Below are 17,799 nucleotides of genomic sequence, written 5' to 3'. Positions count from 1 at the left end.
AAGTCTTGAGTTTTTTGTGTGGTAGCATGAAATGTCTTCCCTTAAGTGTCTTGAAAAGATACTTCAATCTTTTTATAAAAATTTTTTCTTTGAAAAATAGATTAGACATTAAGACAATAGTATTATTTTGGATGTGGGCAAGAAAATAATATATAATTAATATATCCAAAGTGGATTGTATCTGGCAGTGGAAATAGCACTGGGCAGGGCTTGGGGAGAGACAAGTCTTACCTAGCACACAATCTGTAATGCCTTTGGGAAAGTCCGTTAACTACTACTCTTGAGTTCGCTTAATCTGTAAAATATAAAAGTTGAACCTTTCCGTACCTAGAGTTGTAGTTCAGTGATTAATGTAACGCAGTTTTTAAATTACCCAGGCAGAAACTAATGTATGCAGATTGAGTTATAAATTCTAATTTTTGTTTATCTTACTGTTGTTCTGTTTCTTTTTTTTCTTTTTGTTTTTTTTTTAAAGATTTTATTTATTTATTTGACAGAGGGAGAGGCAGCGAGAGAGGGAACACAAGCAGGGGGAGTGAGAGGGGAAGAAGCAGGCTTCCCGCTGAGCAGGGAGTTGGACGGCTTGGTCCCAGAATGCCGGGATCATGACCTGAGTGGAAGGCAGAAGCTTAACGACTGCGCCACGGAGGCGTGTTGTTCTGTGTCTTAGGAGAGAGGGAATTGCTTTTATTTAACTGTAGAACCAATACTGCACTGTCAAATCTAATGAAGGTTTATTTTTCCTGTTTTTAAACCTTTTTATTCTTGTAAATTTTGGTACTATTTTGAAATTATTGCAACTATGGAAACTGTACAATAAAATTTTATTAAGATAGGCATTCCCTGGATAGAAGTTATTGTCTAGTGCGTCATCAGCCAGAAATATGGTAAATCCTCTAACTGAAATGGGTTTGGCTCAACCTCAGTGGTCCTCCTAGTCCAGCCAGGGAAGAAATACCTCGTGGTCAAAATGTTAAACAACAGTAAATGCAGATGAGGTACAGTGATAAGCAATCTTTTCAACTCCAGTTGGAGGTTTGTAAGGTGCAAAGTAAGACTTCAAAGATTTACATTATTTAGCTTTAGATAATTAAGTTTCCACGAGTGCTTTAATAATATGTTAATTAGATTTAAAGAGGAAAGTGAGTATTTAAGAAGAGCAGTGTTGGGGCACCTGGGTGGCTCAGTCAGTTAAGTGTCGGCTCGGGTCCTGATCTCGGTCGTGAGATGGAGCCCCACCTTGGGCTCTGCACTCGAAGTCTATTTGTCCGTCCCTCTCCCTCTGCTCCTTCCCTCTTGCATGCTCTCTGTCAAATAATCTTTTTAAAAAAGAAAAGCAGTGTTTTTGCAAATGCTCCTATTTAAAGATGGGTTGATTATTGTGAATGATCATGATGTGTTAAGGTGGAGAGAGAAATGCGTTAGAAAAATAGAAATGAGTTAGTAGGTTGGATATGAGAAATAAGACACTTTTCAGATTTATGGCTTCTGGCACTTAATTTGAGCATCAAAAATTCCTAGAGTGTTTCAGATTCACTGGGCTGCATTGTTGAACAAAGCTGGATTATGGTTTTCGCTATGTATTATACAATTATTTTATTCTTATAAAGTGAGTGGTGGTCTTAAATTTAGCAGTCAGGACCTTCAAGATCATATTAATGGTAAATTTCTGTATCTGCTTATTTTTATTTTATTTTATTTTATTTTGGGAGAGGAAGAAGCAGGCTCATAGCGGAGGAGCCTGATGTGGGGCTCGATCCCATAACGCCGGGATCACGCCCTGAGCCGAAGGCAGATGCTTAACCGCTGCACCACCCAGGCGCCCCTCTATCTGCTTATTTTTAAGAAAGCAGCTTGACTTCCAAATATTAGGGCTTTACTTGGCAAAACCAATTGAGGAATTAAATTGGGAGGTTACATAGAAAAGATCTGCTTCTATAAAGACTGGTATCAATAAAGATTTATGGAGTGCTAATTCATTTTGGAGACTTTCAAGTTTTATTCTTTTCTGTTAGTGAGTAAACAGGCAAATCAGATTGTTAAAGTGGTTTGTTTGCTGATGAGGTGAAAATTTAAGTTTCTCAACTTTTAATAAATAGACTTACAAGATGGCAAAATGCCAAGGTAAAAATGTGGATCCTAGGATTTCCTAGTGGTATATATTAGGTGGAGAATCTAGTTTGAATTTAAGATACACTACTATATTTGAAGGATCTGAATTACAGAGATGTATAGGAATATTATGATGGCTTATTGGATGAATATGAGGTGGGAGATGAGATGAGGTCACTTTGTTAGCTTAGCTCCCACAGGAAAAGTTTAGAGGCTGACAGTGAGCATAGTAACTGCACCCTGGGCAATAAAAAAGTTAAAGGATGTGTGCCCTGGAGGTAAGTGCCAGCTCTTGAGGCTTCTGTAGCAATAATGTTCTCTCTCTTTTAGCTAAGCTGTTGCAATAGAGTGAGGATTTTCTGGCTTGGTATTAGGAAAGAAGCGAAAAGTAATAGGTTTTACTTTATTCCTTTTTTTTTTTTTTTTTTGACAAGTGACCGTGTTTCTCTCTGTTAGTACATACAGTGAAAAGAGCTGTTAATAGAGCCATAAGCCCAACCAAGGCAGGTGTCTTAGATCTGCTACCAACATGCTTTGTGACTTAACCTCTCTGGAACTCCACTATCACATGAGGAGGTTGGATTAGATGATCACTGTGATCTCTTAATTCATCAAAAAACAGTACTTGAGCCCGTTTTGTGTGCTGGGTGCTGTTTTCAGTGATGGAGATATAAAAGTAAAAAAAAAAAAATCTATATCTAAAAATCTGTGATTCATTTAGTGCTTTTTTTTTTTGCCTTTATGAATTGAATACAACTTTCAAAGATTGTAGTTGCAGCCACAGCAACAATTCAGGTGAGCTTAAGCAAAACAAAAAGTTGGCAGAGGTAGGGAATTATTTGGCCCATGTAACTGAGAAAACCAAGTGGTGGCAGTGGTTTCAGGCATGGCTGGATCTAGGGATTTAGATGATGTCATTGAGACTTGATTCTGTATGCTCTGTTTCCTCTATGTAGTTACAAAGCTAGACTTACATTCTTATAGCTAGCAAATAAAGAACTCTTCTCCCCAATGTCCATTTGTATTCCTTATGATCAACACTTCTTATCTTCTCTCTCCCTGCAACTAATCACTGGTCTACCTCTGAAGTTGGGCAGGCCTGACTGTGTGATTAAGAATACCAGTGGAATAACAGAGTTCCATGTGTGTGCGGGCGTGTGTGTGTGTGTGTGTGTGTGTGTATGTGTTTAACCAGAAGAGGGGGAAAGGGCTTCTGGGTAGGCAAAACCAAGTAATTTCTACTACATGAGCAAAAAAGCGAAGATTTTTTTTATAGTTATTTGAATCATTTGGCTGTTCTTTTTAATCTTTGTTATGTGATCAAATGTACCTAAAATCTTTAAATAAGAAAATTAAAGGGTTTCCCATATTTTGGATCTCCTGTATTGTTTCTTAAAAAGAAAGAAAGAAACAAACAAACAAACAGGCGGGGGTGGCTCAGTTGGTAAGTGTCCAACTCTTTTTTTTTTTTTTTAAAGATTTTATTTATTTATTCAACAGAGATAGAGACAGCCAGCGAGAGAGGGAACATAAGCAGGGGGAGTGGGAGAGGAAGAAGCAGGCTCATAGCGGAAGAGCCTGATGTGGGGCTCGATCCCATAACGCCGGGATCACGCCCTGAGCCGAAGGCAGACGCTTAACCACTGTGCCACCCAGGCGCCCCAAGTGTCCAACTCTTGATTTTGGCTCAGGTATTTATCTCAGGGTGGTGGGATCGAGCCCACATTGGGCTCCGTGCTGGGCATGTAGCTTGCTTAAGATCCCCTCCCCTTTCTCTGTCTCTAAAAAAAGAAAGAAAGAAAGAGACAGAGAAAAAAAAGAAAGGCGATGTGTTTGTTTAGTTTCATAAGAAAAATTACATAGTTTAGTTACCTCTAAGCATAGCGTGAGTTAAAAAATATTTGCAGCTGCCCCTTAAAACACCTTTGTCTTTGGTTTGTAAGAACTATCCAAATAAAAGGGATAACTTTAAATATCTAGAAATACTGTACTCATTTCTTGGTATAACGTTGATAAATTCTTTTAAATGTTGATAAATTCTAATGCATCCAGAGAATGATTACCAGAATGGAAAAGACACTTGAAATCACATTATAAGAGGAATGATAGGAGAATCTGGGGCTCTTTAGCCTGAAGGGTGTATATATAGGTTTGGTTTGAGCAATCGTTACAAATAATTGGAAGGTTATCATGTAGAAGAGGGAAATGCAGATAAGGGTAAGGCACCATTTAATATTTCTTGAGCCTTTGCTAAATAACTATCTCACATTGTGCTAGACATTTCATAGTTGTTCCATTTCTTTACTGTAATCTTACGTGTATGGATTTTTTTTTTTTAATAGTGAAACTGAGGCTCGAAAACGTAATTAGCCTAAGAGCAATGAGCCAGTAAGTGTTCAAAGATTCAAACGCTGGTCTGACTTCAATAGCCATTTTGGATACAAAACTACAGAGAGACAGATTTGGATGCATATTATGAAGAATTTTCTAAAAATATAATGGATTGTCTCATGAGTAGTATGTTTCCTGTCATTGGAGGTGTGTAAGGAAAAGCTGGATAATCACTTGGCAGTGGGTTCTGTGTCTGGTGTTGGGGAATGAATTATTGAATTTGAGGTTGGTCTTATTGAATCCTGTAATCATAAGAGGACAGAAGAAGGTTGTTCAGTTGCTCTTGAGCATGTGTTGTGTGCATGGAGATGTTGGGAAAACAAAAAAAAAACCTAATAAGGACATTGTGCCTGGCCTTTACTGGTTTACAGTTGTTGCTTTACTATGTGAAGAGACATAAATGGGCCCTTCTTATTCCTCTCAGATAGAAGCTTCATTTATACTCTACTGAGCTTCCCTTCTCTTCAGAAGAGTGTAGTCTTCAATCAGCAATAGTCTAAATTAGCACTTAAAATTGGTTTTATTAGAGTTGGTCCTTGAGATAGCCTCTAAGGGACTGGGAGTTTGGAATGGTTATGACTAGACTGGTCTGTAGCCTGCAAAGGGGACCAAATAATGCCTCCATTATAGTTGACAAAGTTTGCCTGAAGAAGGGATAGAGTAATTAAAAAAAAAAGTATATGTAAAGTGAAGGCATGCCTTCATTTGCTGAGTGTTCACTTGGAATATTGTTTTTAGTCTGGTAAGTAATCAGTATAAATAGATCAGGAGGGAGCCTAGATAACGAAATATTTGAAATGGAATGACTTTGGGCTTCTGTATGAGAAAGGATTAAAAAAAAACTTTTCGAATTGGAGAAGACACGATCAAAGTGTTAATAACGTGGGTGGGGTAAATAATATGGATTTATTCGCCAATTCAGGAGTTGGATGCATAGTATGATGCCTTGAAGAGGTAATTTTAGGGTAAGTAAAAGAAATTGTACAGACAATTTCAGATTTCTTAACCTCCAGTATATAGTATAGGTAGAAATAAGAAAATACTGATTTGAGAAAAGTTTTAGGGGGCGCCAGGGTAGCTCAGTTGGTTAAGCATCTGACTCTTGATTTCGCCTTGGGTCATGATTGAGCCCCAGTGTTGGGCTCTGCGCTGAGCATGGAGCCTGCTTAAGATGCTTTCTCCCTCTTTCTGTGCCCCCCTGCCACTGCTTGTGCACTCTCACTCTCTCTGCATACAAACAAACAACCCCCCCCAAGACTTTTAATATTTGGGGCAAAAGGGGTGGTAAAAATATTGTTTGAAAAGATATCACTAATATATCAGTTTTATATTTGGAAACAACCTAGGGTTTTTTTTTTCTTTTTTTATTTAAACAGAAAGAATGAGAACATTTTAAGTTCAAGAAAAGGGGACATAATATAAAGATTAGAGAAATAATAAAGGTAGATAAACTCATGAATGGCAGATGCACTGAGTGGCAATTAGGGAAATAGAAGGGGGATAGGATATGTTTTCTGCCTTGAAGTTGAGATTATTGTATCTTCCCGTAAGTACCATATTGTTTGCATTTAATAGCTTCTAGCTTTTAAGAATGACTTAAGTCTTGAAATGTTCCATTTAGGAAATAAAATTAAATAACAGTGCATTAATATCAGATATTTTTGAGGGATTTTAAAAAATTGGTCCTATAATCCATTTCTTTGTGAGAAGACTGGTTTGAAAATAGTCATATTTTTTAGCATTGTATTCAAGATAGTGGTTCTCCACAATGGGGAGGGAGGTAGGAGATATATTTAGCTGATTGGTAGTGTTTTATTTATTAAACTGGGTGGTGAGTAAATGACTATTTATATTGTTCTTCATACCTTACTGTAGGCCTTAAGTGTTGTATAATAAAATAATTTCCCAACATTTTATTATGTGAAATATTCAATTACGTATGCCCTTTACCTAGATTCAGCAGTTTTTAACATTTTGCCATTTGGGATTTTATCTCCATTTGTGTATATCTATATTTATAATCATTTCCCCCCCAAACTGTGAAAGCAAGTTGCATACATCATGACAACCCATCCCTAAATATCCCAGCTTTCCTAAAAATAAGGATATTCTTTTCACATAAACATTACTGTTATCATGATGGTAATAAATAGTTCTGTTACATAATAACCTGTCGGTATTTAAATTTCTCCAGTTCTCCCTAAGATGTCTTTGATAGCAGTTTTTATCTATTATAAAATAAAGACTCAGGTATTGCCTTTGGTTGTTGTCTCTTTAGTCTTAATCTAAAATCTTCCAGTATTTTTTTATACTAACTTTTTGAAGAGTCTTGGCCAGTGTAGTTTTTCTTCTGCACATTTACCTTCACCAGCTGATTTCTAAGGATGAACTGAGATGACCGTCTCATTTCTTGAAGTTTATTGTTGTCTCATTATTTTTAGAGTAAAACTTGTTATTTAAACTTTAAATGTATGTTCTGAATTAAGTTTTCAGGTATGATTTAGCGCTCTTTTCTGCATTGTTGTCCAGTTATATTTAGTGGCTTAATGATGATAATGCACATTTGGTTGTTGAGTTTCACTTAGAGTCTCATTTGTTAAGGTTGTTAAGAGTGTTTGGTTACATAGTGTACAATCAGAACAATTCATTTCAAACTTAGTGGCATGTAATTAATATCTGCGTGACCATAGAAAAGACTCAGCATAAGCAATTCAAATGAATTTCCAAGTATTGAATTAGTATTTGCAGAGGACTGAATTTATATTTGTTGAATTTGATGATAGTGTAAGAGAGTAGTCCCGTGGTTACTTTATGTATTTAAATTGGCTCTTTTCTTTAAGCCATGATGTAATTTTTCTATTGGCAGGGCACAGAACTGTTTTCTAACAGTGTTTATAGTAAAGAGAAATTGGTGAGTCCTTTAAAAAAAGCCATAAAGAGATTTAATTTTCTTAAAATGATTCTTAAGTTTTAAAGGTAAAACATTTGTGCTTTTAGATTAGTCTGTTTGTAGGAGAAAAAAACCCTTTCAGTTAATAGATTTTTTGGCGTATGTGTATGGATTGTATATGGAAGTCACTTCTGAAGTGAAATAAGCGAGGTGCCCAGTGGCTAGTTGTAAATACAGATTTTTGTCTTAATAGAACTTGAATAAGTAAACGAGAGCTATTTTCATTTTCAAAGTAATTCTCATACATAGTTCATATACTTATATTAAAACTGCCTCCTACGTGTACTCGAAGATACACAGTACTCTGTAGAAGCCCTGGAAGACTTGCATTTTTGAGCGCTACTTGTTCATCAATAGAGAATGAATGGTACCTTGTATAAGTTTAGGTTGTCAAGTGTACTGCTTAAGTAAAAACTTCAAATTGTAGTGGGACTAGATAACCAATTAAACAAGGACAAAAGATGATATAAATAAAGTTTACAATCTTTATAGTAAACATTTAAAATTTTTTTTCCATTTGGACTACTTGAGATTTTTATTTTACAGAGGTGAAACTAAGAAATTACGGATATAAAATATGATTCCAGTCATAGCATACTCTGTGTATCTGCTGAAATTTTTTCTTGAGATTTTATTGAAATAGAAATAAGTTTTTTTTTTTTTTTAAGATTTTTTATTTATGTATTTGACAGAGATAGAGACAGCCAGCGAGAGAGGGAACATAAGCAGGGGGAGTGGGAGAGGAAGAAGCAGGCTCATAGCGGAGGAGCCTGACGTGGGGCTCGATCCCATAACGCCAGGATCACGCCCTGAGCCAAAGGCAGACACTTAACCGCTGTGCCACCCAGGCGCCCCTGAAATTGAAATAAGTTATTAACTTAGGTTGTACTTCTTACTAAGAGAGCGCTCCCTTTTAAGAAATCGACATTTTAATGATGTACTGTATGGTGACTAAGATAACATAAAAAAAAAAAAAAGAAAAAAAGAAAAATTGACATTTTCATGCCAGTTAATTGATGATTTTTTTCTCAGGTCCTTTTGCTAACTTGTGAATGCAGTTTGGTTTGGATTTTTTTTTTTTTAATGTTTGCTTTTTGATGCAGAATTGAATTTACTAAAGATGCAATTTAGACTTTTAAAGTTTTTAAAAATTATTTTCTTTTGCTAGGAGGCAGGTGGAAGTCATCATAAAGTTTCTGTTTCACCTGTTGTCCATGTTCGAGGACTCTGTGAATCGGTGGTGGAAGCAGACCTTGTGGAGGCTCTGGAGAAATTTGGAACAATATGGTAAGGCTCATAGGGACTTCATGCAGATTGAAAACCGTATGATAAAAGCCTTGATGTTTAACCATAGTATATATTGTTTGCCTGTGACTGTATTTCTTTAGAACCTCTGTATTTCTTTTAAGCCTCTTTTAACCTTCTGGGATGATGCATGGATATATTTTTGTGGATCCATGATCACCTCTCACTCTTAGCCAGGTTGTATGTAAAATAAGATTATGCGTCTTTTATCTGATTTTCAGATGAGTCCATGATTCCTTGTTAAACACTGCTTTAATGTTTAAATGAGTTGATTACACCCTTCATCTTTAGAGTTTTAAGTAGTGGTACTTAAAAAAACTGGTTTTTTGTTGTTGTTTTATTTTGGAATATTTCAGAATTAATTGGCAAGTAAAAGTGGGTAGATCAAGGGTAGGCATTATTTGTGTGTTGCTGAGTTCTTATGCAGACCATGAGCAGTCAGTGTTTTATCCTAGTTTGTTTTATTTTTGTGTTTTGTATTGACTCGGGCTCCTCCTTTCACTTCCCACAGCTGGTGTATGCTTAAGAATATTGACTTAAGTGAAAACATAATCAGAAAAGTGAATCTGCTGCCAAAAATAGACACTCAAAAATTCTTTCTAAATTATTTTTGGAGTATGCCCGGCTGTTGTTCTCTTCTTAGTATGGGCAGTCTGGAGTTGATTTTATTATTTTTTCCTTGGTGAATATGTTTGGGGTTTTGGTTGTAGGCATCAGAGACACAGACTAACTTAAAATAGAGAAACAGCAAAGAAATTTCAGTATATTTGTTGAGGTTCTTTGATTGCTTGATTGCTTCAATCTTATAAAAATTTATGTGAAGTTCTGAGTATGGAAAGGATGCATAAATAGATGGTGAGAGAGTGATCAGAGATGTCCAACAGGAATCGTTGCTTCAAAGGAGTAGGAGTAGTGTTAGGTGACACCTTCCATCATGGCATCTTTTTTATTAATTTCCTTGATGACCTTATAGAGAGGTGGATGACTTGGCAAACCTGTTATCCTCAACTTCTGTACCTCAGAAACCACAGTTACATATTGTTTATTCTTAGAGGTACAAATTGGCAATCTACACGGGCAGAAGAAAGCCCATTTCTTAAAGTGTCATTAAGATGACTGTATCACTTCTTAGTCATTTGAAGTGGATATTGGAAATTAAGTTTGCCTGGAGCTTTATATATTGAAAAAAACCCTTAGACCTTATTTATTTAGACTTGCATGTTGGCACTTGACTAACCTCGGGTTGCATTGTCCCATGGAGTTAGAAAGAGATGGTTATTTCTGGTTTATTTTTTTCTTGTTTTTTTATTTTGGGCTTTTAAAGTTATTTCCCGAAGGTGAAGAAATACTGAAGCAATATTGGAAAACAAGTTGATGAGCAAATACTGGTGGAAACTTTAGAGAAATAATAACTGTATTGCTATTTTGATGTTAATTATGACCATGACCTGAATGTTGGGCATTAAAGAAATAGGACTATTTGTTGAAGTTGGTGAATTATTTGAATCACTTTTGAGTGGCCTGTCCATTTTAGCCTGTATACTTTTTGATATTTAGTCCATGGGAAAGTGTTTTTATATGTGAATGTAATTCAGTTAATTTGCATAGTACATCATTCTGCCCTCAGGATTGGTAGTTTTGTGTATAAAAAAGTCGTGAAATAATTGGAATAAATTGGTGTATAATTAAAAGTTTAAATTGCATAATTATGTGCAATAGGAGTTTAATTGTATGACATGATCTTGAATAAGAGGTGGCTGCTGTTAAAGCTGAAAGAACCTTAAATAGCCTCCAATGAGGAGTAGGTGTTTTGCTTCAAAATGTTGCCTTTATAGAACCTTTCTCTGTTTATTTCTTTAGTGGTGTGTGTGGGATTATAAAGATTATATAGCAACTGCTTATATTAAAAAGATGCATCACTAAGTTCAACATATAGTAAGTTTATACCTAAAAATGCGTAGGAAAGAAGTTTAGGAGAAACAGGGGCGCCTGGGTGGCACAGCGGTTAAGCGTCTGCCTTCGGCTCAGGGCGTGATCCCGGCGTTATGGGATCGAGCCCCACATCAGGCTCCTCCGCTATGAGCCTGCTTCTTCCTCTCCCACTCCCCCTGCTTGTGTTCCCTCTCTCACTGGCTGTCTCTATCTCTGTCAAATAAATAAATTCTTAAAAAAAAAAAAAAAAAAAAAGAAGTTTAGGAGAAACGATGTTGAGAATGGTTGTGTTAGTATAATAAAATTCTGTATATTTTTTGTCTTTATTCTGTAGTGTATTCATGTATTGGGATCAAAAGAATGTTTAAAAATCTATACTGAGCCTCTCTTCCTTCTTTTTCCCCTTCCATTAAAGGAGAGGATGCTAGGTATAATTAGCTGTATTGGTTTAAAATTTTAAAACTTTTGGGACCTAATTTGTGTAATAAATCTTTTGCTTCTCCTGTTTTCGTTTAAAAATTAGTAAATGTGTTTCGAGTTACAAGTTGAAAGCACTGACCCTACCGCGTCCCTTAGTCCTTTTGTTTACTTTTTTCTTTTCTTTAGTCTTCCAATCTTCCTCATATTAGTGCTTTTAAAGATTTCTTATAAATTATGTGCCAGACAGTTTAGGTGCATTCTAAAATGTCTGCAACATTCTGATTTCCCCTTCTTTATCTTCTGCTGTTATCTCACTTCTTAACTTTTAAGTCTGTGCTTCCAGCTCACTTTCTGTAGTTATGGAAGGCAGTTTTACTATGACCAAGTCGATAACAGGCCAATAAAAAACTTATTTTTGACCTTTATAATTTTCTATGTGACAAAGAATCAAAGGGCATTATTAACATATTTACTTGGTAATACCATGTAGCTATTCAACCAATTTATATTTGTGAGAGGAGAATGTTTGTTCTTTAATTTCTTTAGTATAGTCCTGATTCCAGGGTTTTCTATTTTTTATATGCCAGACATCAGAACTTTAGCAAGAAATTTCCAAAAGGAATGTTTTTCTCTCCTGGGATTTATATTTTGCGTTCATAATTGGTAAATCTTTAATTCAAGTCTATGGTTTCTGTATTTTCTTTAATTTTGAACAACGTGGGTGGGGAGAGCTAACAAGCCTCATAGACCAACAAATACTGATTGAATGTTACACGGCAGCTCTGTTTCTAGATTCTGAAGTAGGAGGATGAATGAGGCAAGGCAAGCAGTTTGTATGCAGTAACGTAATCTTGACAACAGTCCTTCAAGTTTTATAAATGAGGAAGCTGAAATTCATAAGAAATTACATAATTGGTTACAAAGTGGTCTGTTTCTTATTAATAAACCATTTGCCACTTTTTAAAGGGTAGCGTAGGTCTGGATGCTTATTGAGAAACAGTGCTGTCACTGATTACCTGAGCTCATGTTTTCTTCTGCAGCCTTCTGCCGTTATAAAACCGTGGTAATTGTATTTTAAAACACTTTTAAGGTGCTTGTTCTTGTGAACAGAGAACATGTTGTTTACCCTGGTGTGATCCATGTGCTTTGATTTCTTTCTTCCTTTCCTCCCTTCATTGCTTTATTTTTCATTTCATGTACTAAACTATGTTCCTCCCCAAGAGTATAAAATGAAATGTGAGTAACTTCACCCTCTTGCTCATAGGCAACCATGATTACCATAATCTAGTGAATATCTTTTCATGGATTCTTTAATACTTAAAAGTATTTTGGAGGAGATTATTTGTATGAAATTTAGTTGGTTTGGAGTTGCTTCTATGTATCTTCTGATTCTCTTGTTTTTAGTAAGATGATTGAAAGTATATAGTCAGTTCTTAGTGTGGACACTTATTTATTTGGAAAATTCAATAGAGGTAGTAGTTTCTGTTGTTAGGGGTCCCATCTGCTAATCTTGTCTTCAGTTTTATTTCCATTGGTTTCTATATCGAGATATTTTCTAATACTGCCTGGGAATGGCAGCCTGAAGAATAAATGGGCTGGTGTCATTAGTAACTGATAACAGAAACTTGTGCTTGAGGAGGGCAAAAGGTGGAAAACCTTTCAGTCACAGGAGGATGAGCTTTCAAATATGCATCTTCTACCTGGTGTACCACAATTTATTTGGATGATTTAAGAATTGACTAACATTGGCTGTATGTAGTGAAGAATACTTATCTGTATGATTTGACACATTTTTATTAAAGTCTGCTTTTCCTTGATTGAGAATAAATAATGTTAACTGAATTTATTATATCTGGGTATTCCTTCCCAATCTCCCTTTCAGCTATGTTATGATGATGCCGTTTAAACGGCAGGCTCTAGTGGAATTTGAAAACATAGATAGTGCCAAAGAATGTGTGACGTTCGCTGCGGATGAACCTGTGTACATTGCTGGTCAACAGGCTTTTTTCAACTATTCTACAAGCAAAAGGATCACTCGGCCAGGAAATACTGATGATCCATCAGGAGGCAACAAAGTTCTTCTGCTATCAATTCAGAATCCTCTTTATCCAATTACAGTGGTATGCATTTTATTATAATAAATTAAAAGTGATTTTGAAAATTGCCTCTAGAGTGACTAACATACAGTTTTCTTCACCGCCATCTAGATATTTAAAAATAGTGTTTTTTTAAAGAATTATTAAAATGAATCTTAATTTTGACTATGATGTTTAATGAACAAAGAAATGGTGAGCACTGAAGCTAAAAAGGTCACAAATAAGCACTTTTAAAAATTTGTATTATTTAGCATCAGTGTTAACTGTTTCTGATAAGGAGTTAGACAGACTTGTTAGAAATAGTCCAAGAAATTTCTCTCACTCATGTGCGAGCACATGTGTTAAGACCATCTACTAGGTAAGGACAGAATCCCAAAGATGTATATATTACTATAAGTGCTTTTGAGGTAACTTACTAAAAACCTGTCTGATTTACTTAAAATTTCCTGTTTTGCCCTTTAATAAAGTGATATTAGCTGAATTTTTACAAAGGATTCATGTCCTGAACCAGTTTTCTACTTCATAGTCACATGCTGTTTCATAATAAGCCAGTGAGAAGGACACTTTATTTTGTGATAAATAGAATATCACAGTAAGGGAAGCTCTAATTAGTATGATTTCTAGTAAGGATATATGATATTGGGACATAAAAGAAAGTATAAGATACTATTTAAATTTTATTAGATATTATTTATCTCTGTAACATTTCTAGACTTATTAATAAGCAGTATTAATTAGTATTAATTACAGTATTTTGTGTTTAGGAAGAAAGAATGTACCTAATCTAGTACAAGTACTCTGATTTGTTATGGTTGTATCCCCAGAACCTAATGGTGCCGCTGTGTAATTGTAGGTGCTCAGGAAATTTCTTGATAGTTGAAGAATTGTTCTTAAGTAGATACTTAAGTTCTCTCTTATTTAATTCAGGGATCTTGTTTGCTGACATCTGACATTGTATAAATGATCAAGTTGATTTGTTACTACTTCTTAATATTTATTACTGTAATTCAAGGGATTAGAAAACATTCTGGAGTTACATTTGGAAATCAAAACATAAATTAATTGATTATAGTTTTGGTTTACTTATTGTGTATTGTCACATGTTATTTTAGGTACCTGTTAAAATAAGAATCAAGGATTTATTTAGGAGGTAAAGGTAACAGTCCTTTTGAAATGTTTCATTGTAACTTCTCTAATGTTGAATATACTGTATGGGTGAGGAAATGACTTTAGAAGTATAACAGTTTTTAAAAAAGTTTAATTAGTAATGAATAGAAATAACATTTTGAGGGTTTTTTTTTTAAGTTAAAAAAAGCTGGGTATGATCTTCTTGTTTTTCCAAATGTAAAATGTGAAGAAATCTTGTTTTCTTTCCTTCATAGGATGTTTTATATACTGTATGCAACCCTGTTGGAAAAGTACAACGTATTGTTATATTCAAGAGAAATGGAATACAAGCAATGGTTGAATATCCTTTACTTATAAATTTTTTATTGATGTATAAGATTGCTGTGTAATATGGTCTTATTTGTTCCTGCTTAATCACATCTTGACAGGTGGTATTTATTCTCTTCCCAAAAAATCTACTTGTTTTAGATTTAAGAAATGAAACTGCAGTACCCACAGATAAGAATAACTTGCTACCTAAAAACATTCCAGTGCTTCATCTCAGAGTGTGCTTGGTCTTTTTAATGGGGAAAAAAATAACATTATTTGATAATATGTACATCTGTACTTTTTAATTTTATTTTTTAAAATTTTTTTATGTTCAGTTAGCCAACATATAGTACATCATTAGTTTTTGATGTAGTGTCCAACGATTTGTTAGTTGCATATAACCCCCAGTGCTCATTTGTACCTTTTTAAAATGTATCCCAAATGGACTTTTCTGACTCTCCTTAAAATAGGTAGTTTGGAAGTACCAAAACTTTATAGAGCCAGTAATATAAAACGCTTCTTACCTTTTTTTGTTGAATTTTTCAAATGGTCATGGTTTATGTAAGAAGTTTTTTTTTTGTTGAATTTGTTTAACTGTTGAGTAAAAACAGCAAGTTGCAAAATAGTATTATATAATCCCATGTAAAAAAATGACTATCCCCCCAACCTACGTGTACATGTGTGTGCATAGAAAAAGGTGGGGGATATACAGCGAAAGTCTTAATGGTGCTGACTTCAAGCAAGGTGTTTTTGCCCTTTTTTTTTTTTAACCACTTTGGTGGTTTGATTTTTTTTTCTTTTTTTTTTTTTTAATTTTAATGATTTTTTATTATATTGATTTTTTTTCTTAAACAACTATAGGCCCAAGTAATTTTTTAAAACCAATAAAATGAAGATAAATGATTATAAAACTCTGCCTTCTCAAGAAATATATAAAAATCAGATATTTGTTTTATATAGATTTGGTTTTTTATAATGTTTTTCCTCCTTTAAGATTAAAATATTTCCTGTTTCAAGGTATCAAGTTGTTGTTTGCCAGGGATTGGGACCATGCTCCATTTCCCCTCTTCTTTTCAGTTTATAAAAGTACTTTTGATGATTTAGAAGGATTAATGTAGATAGTTTGGTTTATTATGTTTTCTTTGGTACCCTGGATCTTAAAAATAAGTTCTTCTAAAATTCATCTAGAAATTTTAAGAGTTATGTTTGATTATTTTCAGTCCTTTTCTTAGGCAGTAAATAATGATTAAATATTGGACACCTTAAAATTTCCTTAATAGAGCTTATGTTTGAATCAGTCCTTTGTGCCCAGAAAGCTAAAGCAGCACTCAATGGAGCAGATATTTATGCTGGATGTTGCACACTAAAAATTGAATATGCAAGGGTAAATATTTTTTCAGCACTTTACCAAAGAAATATTTATGCTTTGGATGTACAATTTGAGCTTACTTTCTTTTTAATCTTAACAGCCAACTCGTCTAAATGTTATTAGGAATGACAATGACAGTTGGGACTACACTAAACCATATTTGGGAAGACGAGGTAAGTATTTTATGCATTTTAGAATGTACTTACATCTGCTGACAAATTTTTACATGCAGTTAGATTCCTTTTTCCTGAGGTGATGAGCTAGTTCATTCAAATGAAAACCTTGTTGGTGAATGCTTTTGTTGCGAAAGGCCATGTAATGCTGGAAAATAACCTTGAAATTAGTGCCCCCTACCGGTATGTACTGAGTTATTTATATTTAGTTCAACAAGGAGCCCACACATACAGGCACGCCCGCAGTTCAAGGACTTGCATTTCTCCAAGCAGCTCTCTCTCTTTGGAGGAGAGGAAACTGATTCAGAATATTCCTTACAAACTGCAAACTTGCACACTGCTTCTCTATGGAAAGGACTTTTCCCCCAAGCTGGACGAGGCATTAAGAAGGATAGAGGACTCCAGCAGGCTGACTCTACACTTCATCATGCACAACATCGGCATCAGCAAAAAGCCCTCTGAAAAACTCAGACTTGCAATTCACCTTGACTGCATACTGCATGCACCATCACCCCAAGTTTTTAAAGGAGGACACTTAACAGTACTTCAGACTTGCATGGGATGAACACCATGATAGACTGTGCCCATTTATTCAAGTTGTATGTGTATATTGGTCTGATTTCCCTTAAGGTTTCAGTTGTAGAATTTAAGACTTCACTAACGGGTACTAGACTTTATTTACAATGTTGTAAATCTTAATGCCCATTAATGTAACTGTTTGCAGTTTAGATTCAAATTGTTAATTGGCAAATAACCAGGGCCAGTTTATCTATAGGTCTTGAGAATTGCTAATGCTCAACCAATCCACACAGATATTAAAGATAAGAGGATTAGAAAGGTGCACATTTGCTGCACTTAAATTTAATCTTTTGGGGTTTTTTCCCTTAACTGTGGATATTGAACAGATTAACATTATGATGAAAAGTTGCATTATATGTAAAAGATGGTTTCTGTGTGGTTTGATTGTAAAGTGGCTGTTTATAAGTTGTCACTTTTTGTAACGATTTAAGGTTATCACTCATGTTAACTTGTGTAACTAGAAATTTTGACATTTCAAATGTAGGGGAAAGTAACATGTTTGTTCAAGGTAGACTATATTTAAACTTGATAAATCTTAAAATAAGAGCATTTCATTTGAGATGCATTTTCACCTATAACTTATAAATGCTAGATTTCATGAGCATAGAGTTGACTGATAAAATTGTTCAACTAACTGTGTGGCAATTCTGGAATATACAAATTAAAATGTGGATCTTGTAAAAACAAGGGGGCTGCAGTATTGGCTACACCTCAACTACAATATCAGTATTTGAAGCACATGTTGAAAAAACTCACCAAGGTGAGCATATCTATAAAAGTCCGTAAAGTAGGAAAAATTTTTATGGCATCCAAAATATCTTGGGGAGTAGGGACTCGATAGTGCATGTACTCTTGCCAAAAGAAAAAATAAAGGACAATGCGATGATCCTTTGCATGTTCCAGTATTTAGAACTTTGGATGATTGGCCCCTTTAATTCTCAATTCTTAGGAAGTCATCTTGCCTTATGCATGGGGTTGCAAACAGGTTTGTATTGTGATGCAGCTTTGGCTGGACCCCACATTTTTCCCTACTTA

The 17,799-nt window shown here is 34.9% G+C and overlaps 1 protein-coding gene across 2 annotated transcripts in view; it reads left to right on the top strand.

Moving 5' to 3' along the window:
• The window catches only part of HNRNPLL (heterogeneous nuclear ribonucleoprotein L like), a 35,663-nt gene that overhangs the window by 1,794 nt on the left and 16,070 nt on the right, over nt 1–17,799 (top strand). For both annotated transcript variants that reach the window (XM_040623128.1, XM_040623127.1), the window contains exons 2-6: nt 8,622–8,740; nt 12,993–13,230; nt 14,589–14,674; nt 15,931–16,027; nt 16,113–16,185. In XM_040623128.1, coding sequence (XP_040479062.1) covers nt 8,622–8,740; nt 12,993–13,230; nt 14,589–14,674; nt 15,931–16,027; nt 16,113–16,185 — 613 coding nt within the window. The remainder of the gene's footprint in view (nt 1–8,621; nt 8,741–12,992; nt 13,231–14,588; nt 14,675–15,930; nt 16,028–16,112; nt 16,186–17,799) is intronic.

Source organism: Ursus maritimus, unplaced genomic scaffold (genome assembly GCF_017311325.1).
Source record: "Ursus maritimus isolate PB19 unplaced genomic scaffold, ASM1731132v1 scaffold_6, whole genome shotgun sequence".
NCBI classification, from domain to species: domain Eukaryota; kingdom Metazoa; phylum Chordata; class Mammalia; order Carnivora; family Ursidae; genus Ursus; species Ursus maritimus.
The sequence above is the reverse complement of the archived record's forward strand: the minus strand, read 5'-3'. Positions and strand labels throughout refer to the sequence as shown.